At 39.9% G+C, this 11,869-nt stretch overlaps 1 protein-coding gene across 1 annotated transcript; it reads left to right on the plus strand.

The window, feature by feature from the left end:
- Positions 1–10,578: 10,578 nt before the first annotated feature.
- LOC132493942 (RNA polymerase II subunit A C-terminal domain phosphatase SSU72 like protein 3-like) lies at positions 10,579–11,247 on the plus strand. Its single transcript, XM_060104881.1, has one exon. The coding sequence runs from the start codon at positions 10,663–10,665 to the stop codon at positions 11,245–11,247; it is 585 nt and encodes a 194-aa protein (XP_059960864.1). The 5' UTR covers positions 10,579–10,662.
- Positions 11,248–11,869: the final 622 nt, after the last annotated feature.

An 11,869-nucleotide genomic window follows, 5' to 3' on the forward strand; every position in this document is an offset into this window, starting at 1 on the left:
AGAGCATGTACAGCAAGAGACTAATGCAGGCCATCGCCAGCTAAGGGCTCTTTTCATCTTTCCCTTAGTGCCCTCTCTTTGATCACTTCTGCAGCCCCTGTGATGCCCCCCATGGAAAGACCTATCTCCAAGAAGTCCTCTAGCCCCAGAAGGGAGGTGGTTGTGGGGTGTGATCTTCAAAGGAACGTTTATGAGAACACCCTGAAGCAGGGGAAGAATTGGAAAGAATAGGCCGTCCATGGAGAACCCCATTGCTGGGCACTGGATCCCAGTGCCGTGGCTGTGACAGTCAATGCCTCACCAAAGCATAGGCCCTGCTGCATGTAGAGCCTTTCCCATTGTCTGGAAGGCTCACATTCACTTCAGGGGCTGCAGAGGGAGATCAACACACACCAGTTCCCATTTTCATTCCTTTTAAGCTTCTCCCTTTCAAGGCACCAGCTGGATGCTGGAAAACTTATAAGCCCCAAGCACTTTAATACATCCTTGGTCAAAAATTCAATTGAAGATGGAGAATACAAAATAAAATAACATTTCATGAGAAGACTAAAAAGGAGAGGTAGTAGACATAAGCAGTTCTGAAATGTAATCCTCTGGGCAAAGATTATCCTTTGATGTGACAATTAGAGAGTTACAGATTATTTAAAAAGTCGTAAGAACAACTACAACATTATTGAGGTGGGACAAAGGTCCTATTTATATTAGATACATGCATATTCTCTATTTTGTTATCATAAAATTGACTCCCAGATTAATTATTTTGCAAGAAATTTTCCTGTAATTTTTTTTTTTTTTTGCGGTACACAGGCCTCTCACCGTTGTGGCCTCTCCCGCTGCGGAGCACAGGCTCCGGACACGCAGGCTCAGCAGCCATGGCTCACGGGCCCAGCCGCTCCATGGCATGTGGGATCTTCCTGGACCGGGGCACGAACCCGCGTCCCCTGCATCAGCAGGCAGACTCTCAACCACTGCGCCACCAGGGAAGCCCTCCTGTAATATTTTTATTAAACTAAAAAAACTCATCTGTTGTGAAATGTAACACTTCGTATCAGGATTCAAAGCTCATATGGATATTTGTAGTAGGAAACTACATTTATTAAAAAAACATGTTAGAGAAAATAAACTAGAGAAAGGAACTTGTTCAGTTATACATTTTTTTGCACTGAGTATGATGACCCTAAGCTTGTTAAAATCAATCTGGCTAGCTATAAGTCGTGCATGTTGTATTTTTTGTGAAAAAAATTTTTTTTTAAATTTAGATTTTTTTCCTTGCAAGGGTTTTGCAAATAAAACATCAACTTGATCATAGAGAAGAATCTAATCCTGCATCCCAGCCAGGACTCTCTCTGGTGGATGAGAATTATTGGTGCATCAGGCCAGGAACCTCAGCTTCCTGGAATAATAAAACGGTTTCCTTTGTGGGTGTTTCATCTTCTCCATTTAAAAATATCCCTGGGAAGATTTAAAGCTCAGTGGAGAGATAATTAAGTCAATCAAACTCACTGTATTTATATTTTTGGGTTAGCATGGGAATAATCCTGTATGTTTGTTACTTAATGTCTTGTAATATGTAAGAGATTTGGCATACTAGAGTACTGACCGACATAGTACTTAATAGATTCCAACTTTTAAGTGTCTATATGAATAACTGCTATAGCATAATTTTAAATTTAAATGTATAATAAAATTCCAGTAAACTTACTTTAAAAAAATAAACTTATTTATTTATGGCTGTGTTGGGTCTTCGTTGCTGCATGTAGGCTTTTCTCTAGTTGCGGCTAGAGGGGGCTACCCTTCGTTGTGGTGCACAGGCTTCTCAATGTGGTGGTTTCTCTTGTTGCAGAACACGGGCTCTACGTGCATGGGCTTCAGTAGTTGTGGCTCTCGGACTCTAGAGTGCAGGCTTGGTAGTTGTGGAGCACTGGCTTAGTTGCTCTGCGGCATGTGGGATCTTCCTGGACCAGGGCTCGAACTGTGTCCCCTGCACTGACAGGCAGATTCTTAACCACTGTGCCACCAGGGAAGTCCAGTAAACTTATTTTTAAGAGAACCTCACATCTACCGTAGTTCTAAATTTACTTTATTAGATTGTAATTGTTTATTAGGAACTCGGTAAGACACTCAGATTGAAAAGCAATTTATGTACTTAAAAGGGGAAATCAAAACTTGGAAGTTTATAAACATAGTTTAAAATTTTTAGAGAAATTTAATTAAATAAGTTGTATTGGTCCCTTAAAAATGATTACTAACATTATCTAGACTTGTAAATAGAAGGAAAAATTTTGTAAATTGAACTTAAAAATATCAGAAATAATGAGGTTTCTTAGTATGTAAAGAATTACACACTGAAAACTTACCAAAAAAATGAAAGAAAGGGTTAAGTAACACACATAAGTGGAAAAACACCTTGTGTTCATGGACTGGAAGAATTAATATTGTTAAAATGTCCATACTACTCAAAGAAACCTGCAGATTCAATGCAACCCCTATTAAAATCCCAAAGCCATTAAATTTTTAAAAATTGAAATATAATTGATTTACAATATTGTGTTAGTTTCAGGTATACAGTAAAGTGATTCAGTTATACATATATATACATATAAATATATATATCCTTTTTTTTACATTCTCTTCCATTATAAGTTATTACAAGATATTGAGTATAATTCCCTGTGCTATACTGTAAGTCCTTGTTGTTTATCTATTTTATATATAGTAGTGTGTATACTTTAATCCCAAACTCCTAATTTATCCCTCTCCCCGCTTTAGTAATCATAAGTTTGTTTTCTATGTCTTTGAGTCTATTTCTGTTTTGTAAATAAGTTCATTTGCCTCCTTTTTTTAGATTCCACATATAAGCAATATCATATGATATTTGTCTTTGTCTGACTTACTTAGTATGATAATTTCTAGGTCCATCCATTTGCTCCAAATGGCATTATTTTGTTCTTTTTTATGGCTGGGTAATATTCCATTGTACATATGTACCACATCTTCTTTATCTATCCCTCTGTCGATGGACACTTAGGTTGCTTCCATGTCTTGGCTATTGTAAGTAGTGCTGCTATGAACATTGGGGTGCATGTATCTTTTTGAATTATAGTTTTCTCCAGATATGTGCCCAGGTAGCTCTATTTTTGGTTGGTTTCTTAAGGAACCTCTATACTGTTCTCCATAGTGGCTGTACCAATTTACATAACCACACAACAGTGTAGGAGGGTTCCCTTTTCTCCACACCCTCTCCAGCAGTTATTGTTTGTAAACTTTTTGATGACGGCCATTCTGACCAATGTAAGGTGATACCTCATTGTAGTTCTGATTTGCATTTCTCTAATAATTAACGATGTTGAGCATCTTTTCACGTGCTTTTGGCCATCTGTATGTCTTCTTTGGAGAAATGTCTATTTAGATCTTCTGCCCACTTTTTGATTGGGTTGTTTTCTTTTCTTGATATTGAGCTGCATGAGCTGCTTGTATATTTTGGAGATTAATCCCTTGTGGGGCGCATCATTTGCAAATATATTCTCCCATTCTGTGGGTTGTCTTTTCATTTTGTTTATGGTTTCCTTTGCTGTGCAGAAGATTTTAAGCTTAATTAGGTCCCAATTGTTTATTTTTGTTTTCATTTTGATTATTCTAGGAGGTGGATCCAAAAACATATTGCTGCGATTCATGTCAAAGAGTGTTCTGCTTATGTTTTTTCCTGGGATAAATCCCACTTGACCATGGTATATGATCCTTTTAATATATTGTTGGATTTGATTTACTAGTATTTTGTTGAGGATTTTTGCATCTATGTTCATCAGTGATATTGACCTGTAATTTTCTTTTTTTGTGTGGTATCTTTGTCTGGTTTTGGTATCAGGGTGATGGTGGCCTCATAGAATGAGTTTGGAAGTGTTCCTTCCTCTGCAATTTTTTGGAACAGTTTCAGAAGGACAGGTGTTAACTCTTCTTTAAGTGTTTGATAGAATTTGCCTGTGAAGCCATCTGGTCCTTGACTTTTGTTTGTTGGGAGTTTTTAAACTACAGATTCAACTTCAGTACTTGTAATTGGTCTGTTCATATTTTCTATTTCTTCCTGGTTCAGTCTTGGGAGATTGTACCTTTCTAAGAATTTGTCCATTTCTTCTAGGTTGTCCATTTTATTGGCATATCGTTGCTTATAGTAGTCTCTTATGCTTCTTTGTATTTCTGTGGTGTCAGTTGTAACTTCTCCTTTTTTGTTTCTAATTTTATTGATTTGGGCCCTCTCCCTTTTTCTCTTGATGGGTCTGGCTAAAGGTTTCTCAGTTTTGTTTATCTTCTCAAAGAACCAACTTTTAGTTTCATCGATCTTTTCTATTGTTTATTTTTAATCTCTTTCATTTATTTCTTCTCCTGAACTTTATGATTTCTTTCCTTCTACTAACTTTGGGTTTTGTTTGTTCTTCTTTCTCTAGTTGCTTTAGGTGTATTGTTAGGTTGTTTGAGTTCTTTCCAAGCCATTTTTAATAGAAATAGAAAAAAATAATCCTAAAGTTCATATGAAACCTGAAAAGACCCTGAATAGCCAAAGCAATTTTGAATGAAAAGAACAAAGTTAGAGACATAGCACTTCCTGATTTCAAAATATATTACAAAGCTACAGTATGGAACTGGCAGGTACCGTTAACTCATCTTTAACAAGTGTGCCAAGAACACACAATGGGGAAAGGATAGTCTCTCTTCAATAACTAGTTTTGGAAAAACTGGATATCAACATCCAAAAAAATAAAATTAGACCCTTATCTTGAGTTTACTATTGATTTTTAAAAGTCAGACAATTGCACTGCAAAGCTTTCTGTAAGAAGCTCAAAGAATTCACATGAACAAATGTAGTTTTAAAAATTTTCAGTTCACTGATATCCTAAAGTACATGAAACATAAATTGTTGCCTGGATTCTTGAAGTAATTTGGAAATAAACAAACTGTGTTCAGCCACAGAAATACAACTGAGTGTCCACTGATTTCACATAAAAAAGTGTCTGGAGAATATGGACTTTCTCATAGAGGTAATTACAAAAAGACATATGAACTTTGAGGGCAAGGTATTTTTTTCCAGAATAGACTTTAAAAAATGGAAATAAAGTAGTAATAATAAAAAAGACATTTAAAACATTCAAAAAATACTGACGATAGGAAAAAATATCTCTTAAAAAATTGAAGTATGGTTGATTTACAATATTGTGTTAGTTTTTAGGTGTACAGCAAAGTAATGCAATTATATATATATGTATATATATATATTATATATATTTCCAGATTATTTTCCATTATGGGTTATTATAAGATATTGAATATAGTTCCCTGTGCTATACCATAAATCCTTGTTGCTTATCTATTTTATGTACAGTAGTTGTATACGTTAATCTCAGACTCCTACTTTATCCCCCACTCCCTTTCTCCTTTGAGGAATATAGCTTCAGGCAGGGGAAACCCAAGCCTCTTCATGCCCAAGGATGTTATTTTCTCAGTTAGGTGGTCACTTATCATTCAGGTCTGAGGGACCATGAACAGTAACATACAGTGGCTACTGTTCCTCATTCTTCTACTCCAAGACTGTCTTCCAGCCAGGTCCAGACTTATTTCTGAGGTTGAAATATGAACCATGGACTAGAACCCACTTGAGTGTCTCATGGGCCTTCCCAGGGATAAGAGCAGCTGGAGCTCAGGAAGCTGGGGAGGAAGCAGAGAGAAAAAAATAATTCTGAATAGTCACTGTAAATTTAGATTTATTCCTTGTACAAAATGAGAGTACTTAATATAGAAGGCAAAACTGTAAATTTAATTTAGAAAAAAATTAATATATAGGTACGCTGGTGCATCCATTGGTACATCCATAGCTTGTTTCACAAATTTTTCATTTTGAGCCTCAAACAAGTAGGGAAATATTTTTATTGCGTAAAAACATTGATTTTCTTGTACTTCTACTCACTGCAGTATTCCAACTATATACTGGTGACATCTTAACATGAGAGCTTCTCCTTCAACTCTCTGGCTGTCCTTCAACTTAGGAGGTTGAACAAGAAATTATTGTTGAGTTTGAAAACTTGGATGGTGCCTTTCAAAGCTTTCAAGCAGATTTTTCAGACCTCCAAAGGAAGAGATATATCATCTATTCCTGTATATTCTCTCAAGGAGTAAAAATTGGCTGCAAAACAACCTGACATTGAAGTGGATGAAACTACAGCAATTTTCATAGTCACCATCTTTCTGAAACACATTTGTATTTATATCCAAGAAATGAGATAAAACAGACACATCTAGTCCATACATCTGAAAGTCAACTTTCTCAAATAGGATTTTCTGTACTTAGACTCCCTTAGTAGCCAGATAGCACAAGTACTCAAATATTAGATCTCTGTTCACCTAAGCTGAGTAAATTGGAGAGATAATGCACAAAGGAGGTGATTGTGATCTGAGCAGTGGCTGTGCATTCCTGCTGTAAACAAGCAGGACACTATGGGCCTTCTGGGGACTGACCCAGCCTCTCTCCACCTGTCCTTTGCCTATCTCTTGTTTGTAGAAAAACTTTATCCTCCTAGGCCTTCTCTGAGTTCCAAAGAATAAATTTAATCAGAGAAGTGAGAAAACTCAGAAACAAAAGGAAGCAGTTAATAAGACAAAATAATAGTTTTGTCATTAAACAAAGTCAAGGACCTTAAGTTCCTTCTCAAGGGCTGTAAGGTGATATGCTGAGCCATATCCTTTGAGTGATTTTGCAGATGCTACAACCCCCACCAGGTGGAAGAAGTTAACTGCATGCTAATCACAAGCACATAGACTCCAGACCAGTTGGAACTTGAAGGTTGATGATGCTGACTCCCCATTACCTCACCACCAACCAATCAGAAGAAAGTCTTTGAGGTGATAACTCACCCTGCAACCCTCTACTGCACACTGTCTTTAATAACCTTTCACTAGAAGCCGTGGGGGGTTTGGGTCTTTTGAGCATTTGCCACCTGGACTCCTTGTTTGGCACCTGCAATAAACACTGCACTTTCCTTTCCCAAAACCCCGTGTCAGTAGATTGGCTTTACTGAGCTTGGGCAAGTGGACCAAAGTTTGGTTCGGTAAGACTACCCTCTCTTTCATCTGCTGTTTGAGGCACATCTTGTTGTCTTTTGTCAATTGCAAAGCTCTCAGGCCTTAGTCCTTGTCTTTGAAATATTTATAGAAGTACTTCTCCCTGCCCTCCTTAGAGAAACCCAAGATTTCTAGACAGTGGGAATTCTCCCAAAGGCCAAAGCTTTGTCAGGTCATTGAGTCAAGTGGTGATGTGATGGGAGGTTTTGCAAAGCAGAGTGCTCTGCAGTAAACTGCTCAGCAGGTGAAGTATTATTCACTGCTCCACTCAGTCTAATGGATCATATGTGTGTTCCTCACAGGGTTATCTCGGTTCCTTGAACTAATATAGGAAGAACAGGAGTCTCTCAGGCTGGGCCAGAATCTCTGAATAGGGTCACAGAGGTCTGTTTAATACAGGCATCACATCTGAGATACAGATGAGTCCTCATAGCTCACATTTGTAGCTCAGTTCATAACATTAATTAAGGTTGGACCAACACTCAGTAGAAATGTTTCTGTGCATCTTCTTGCTGAGGCTGTGATGGCAATAGGCAACTACTTATGGTCCTGGAGATCCTGGATGGGGACTTCTCTTTTGGTGATGATTTAACTTTGAAGACACAATCGATATTTTCTAAAAGGATCCAGATAAACGTTTTATTAAAAAATATCTGTCTGATAATTCCAATATTTAATTCATTTGTAGTTCCGTGCCTGTTACATTTTTCTCATTGATTTTTGTTATTGATAATATTTCTTGAAATGCTTGGTAATATTTGATTTGGTGTGATTGCATAATAGACATTGTATGTGAAAAACTGCAGAGGTTGTAGCTACTGTTCTTTCTCCAAAAATGCAGATCTTGCAGTGATTTACCATTTCTCAAAGATATATAAGCAGATGTACACAACCTTAATGGGAAAGGTAAAGAATACTAGAGCAGGAATGGAACCTTACACACCTTAGGAAGAAATGAGAGAATCAAGCCCCATTCAGAAGATTCAAGACTGCAAGTATCCCTTTGATGTCAATTCCACCTGTGAGGAGAGCATCTTCAACAGAATTGTGGAAGATCTGTGTGCCAGAGAGCAGAAGACCTATCAGACTGTGCACGTGATCAGTGTGGACATGGATGACACCCTGGAGGACACCACCCTTGGAGCTTTGATCATCTGTGCTATACAGTAAGTCTCATTTTTAAAAAATGTTTTATGTCTGGGTCACTGACTCTAAGAAAAAATTTTCACAACTTATGTAAGATCTGACAACATTTTCATTTATGCCTGGCCTTTTCTCTAACAGGACTTTTAAGGTCTTCCTGCTTCTCTTCTATTCTTGAAACAGTGCTTTTTACAACTTCCCAGGGACTTCCAAGGTCCAGTCAAGTTGCAGAAACTTCAAGGCAGGTGCTCTTAAGCCTTGGTGTAATACACAATCATATGAGTGTTTCTAAAAAACACAAATCTATGGGCTCCACTCCCAGAGATACTGATTGGGTGATCTGGGGTCAAAATTTGCAAAACTTGCATTAACACATTCCAAGTTGATGCTGATGCTTCTGGTTTGGGGATTCCACTATGAGACTGAGTGTAAAAGAAATCAGAAAGCCGGTGGAGGCCACTGGAGTCTTTCGAGAATTATCATGAATTTAAGAAAATCAGAAGGAGGATGTGTGGTGTTCTTGTAACCCCTGAAACACTATCAGCAGGGATGTTTTCCAGAAGTCACTTTTTACACTGGTGAATCATTTTATGATTTTATGGACAAAACTATGTGTGCCTTCCTCTGATTTAACACAGTTACATTTGTAGAGTATCAATTGTATAAAAGAAATATGCAAAAACACTTTTAGGGCTTCCCTGGTGGTGCAGTGGTTGAGGGTCTGCCTGCCGATGCAGGGGACACGGGTTCGTGTCCCGGTCTGGGAAGATACCACATGCCACGGAGCGGCTGGGCCCATGAGCCATGGCCGCTGAGCCTGCGCATCCGGAGCCTGTGCTCTGCAAACGGAGAGGCCACGGCAGTGAGAGGCCCACGTACCACACACACAAAAAAAACAAAAAACCAAACACTTTTAATTTTACGTATAACTGAATTAAGTATAAGCATGGAAATTTCAAACACATTTTCCACATGCGTGTTCCCAGGTCACTGGAGGGGTCGGTGACAAGCTTGGGAATAATCTAGGTATTTTGTCTAATATCAATAGTAGCCTCACACAGAGGTGAACAAACAGGGCTAACTAGAGATTTCAAAACGCTCCCAGTGGGTAACCATACCCTTGCAAAGAATTAGATTTTCAGTTCATTTAATCACCTGATTGTTCTGATGACTGGATTGAGTTCTCTGGTCAGAGCCCACTATCCAAACCCAATCAGTCAAAGGTTAACCCAATCAATCAATCAATCAATCAATCAAGAGTTCTCCAGGCACCAAGGGTGGGTGGTGACTTAATATAAGCCTGGTCTCTGTTCTTTGACAGTACACTAGTTGGAAGAGCTGGACAGAGGCAGTTTTCTCCTTGGCTTCAGAGTCCCCTCAATCTCCAGCCGTCTGGCTGGAGTCCCAAGTGGCAACCACCATGCCCTCCTCGCTCTGGGTGGCTGTGGTCTGTATGAGTAACATGGACAGGAACGTGGAAGGCCAGAGCATCCTCATGAAGAAGGGGTTCAGTGTCAAAACTTTTGGAGCCGGATCCCCTGTGCTCCCAGGACCCACAGGCAATCTCTATGTCCTTTGCTCAGTCAACTGTGCAAACTAACAAAAGGAATGGAGCTAAAAATGACTATTTCAGTATAGAATGGTCTGACAGAGCCGTTCTTGAAGACATGGGAGAGCCGGTGGAGGCCGCTCCAGTCCCTGGAGAATCATCATGAATTCAAGAAATTCGGAGGATGTGTAGTGTTCTTGTAACTCCTGAAACACTGTCAGCAGGGATGTTTTCCAGGAGTCGCTTTTTACACTAGTGAGTCATTTTATTACTTTATGGGCAAAACTATAGGAATGCTCCTGAGATTTGACACAATTACACTTCTAGAATACCAGCTGATGAAAGGAATATGAAACAACCCTTATAATTTTATGTAAAATTGACTTAAGTGTGAGCTTGGAAGTTTCAAACACATTTTTCACAGGCATGTTCTCAGGCCACTGGAGAGGCTGGTGACAAGCTTTGGAGGAGTCTAGGTAATTTGCCTAATATCAATCGTAGCCCCATCCATAGGTGCACCAATAGGGCTAAGTGGAGATTTCAAGACACACCCACGGTGTAGCCAATACCCTTGTGGAGATTTAGACGTTCAGGTGATTTAACGACCGGATGGTTCTGATGACTGGATTGGGTTCTCCGGTCAGAGCCCACTATCCAAACCCAATCACTCAAGAGTTAAGCCAACCATCAATCAAGAATTCTCCTCCCACCGTGGGGAGGTGACTCCATATAAACCCGGTTTCCGTTTTTTGACACTCACACAGGTTGGGAGAGCTGGACCCAGCCAGTCATCCTTCTGGCTTCAGAGTTCCCTCGGACCCTGAAGTCCACTCGTCTGGCTGGGAGTCCCAAGGAGCTGCATCATGCCCTCCTCTCCGCTCAGGGTGGCTGTGGTCTGTATGAGTAACATGAACAGGAGCATGGAAGCCCACAACATCCTCATGAAGAAAGGGTTCAGTGTCAAGTCTTTTGGAGCTGGATCCTGTGTGAGGCTCCCAGGATGTGCAGGTAGCCTCCCCATGGTTTATGATTTTTCCACCACGTATGAGCAAATGCGCAAGGACCTTCTCCACAAAGGTGGAGAATGCTATAGAAGCAATGGCGTCTTACACATCTTGGGAAGAAATGAGAGAATCAAGCCTCACCCAGAAAGATTTCAAGAGTGCAGGGATCCCTTTGATGTCATCTTCACGTGTCAGGAGAGCGTCTATGACAGGGTGGTGGCAGATCTGTGTACCCGAGAGCAGGAGACCTGTCAGCCTGTGCACGTGATCAACGTGGACATAGACGACACCCTGGAGGACGCCACTCTTGGATCTCTGATCATCTGTGAGCTCTGCCAAGGTCTCCAGCAGGCAGATGACATGGAAAGCAGTCTGGCTGAGCTTCTCCTGGCAGCAGAGGGGAAAACAGGAAGGAGCTTTCTGCACACGGTCTGCTTCTACTGAAGATCTTGGCTGGTTTGAACTCCTTCGTCGGTAAGAACTTGTGCCTGGACTTTTGGGCTATTTGGTATTTTCTGTGAGAAGTGTATTCAAAACTCTTTCCGCTAAAATACATGTGTATGAATTTTTTTTCAGAGACACCCCAGCCAGGGAAGGAAGTGGAGGAGAAAAGCATTTTATGGGAAATGGAACACGGACTACCACTAGGCATAAAACCCTTCCAACACTGGAGACAACATTCCAGGTACTTTCCTTGGAAGAGACAATTCAGTGCTCACATTGTTCCGTGAGGAAGTGAACAGCCAGGAGCTCCACTTCCAGATGAGCAAACCATGGCCGATCCTCCGAGTCTCCTCCCTTCACCTTCTTCACATTATATGGCACCAGTTTGTGTACTAGTCTTCAAGGGTTGGCTTAAAGAAGTATTTCTCAATTCTTCTGAAACATGGTCCTCCCCTCTGGTCTTGATTATAGTTTGAGCCCAGGATCTTGCTCTTCGACGTGTGTTAGAATGTTTCAGGTCTGGGTCACTGACGCTAATAAAAAAAATTTCACACTATATGTAAGTTCTGAGTACATTTTCATTTATGCCTAGTTTTTCCTACTATGACTTTTCTCTTACGAA

This window comes from Mesoplodon densirostris, chromosome 7 (assembly GCF_025265405.1).
Source record: "Mesoplodon densirostris isolate mMesDen1 chromosome 7, mMesDen1 primary haplotype, whole genome shotgun sequence".
In the NCBI taxonomy this organism is placed as follows: Eukaryota; Metazoa; Chordata; class Mammalia; order Artiodactyla; family Ziphiidae; genus Mesoplodon; species Mesoplodon densirostris.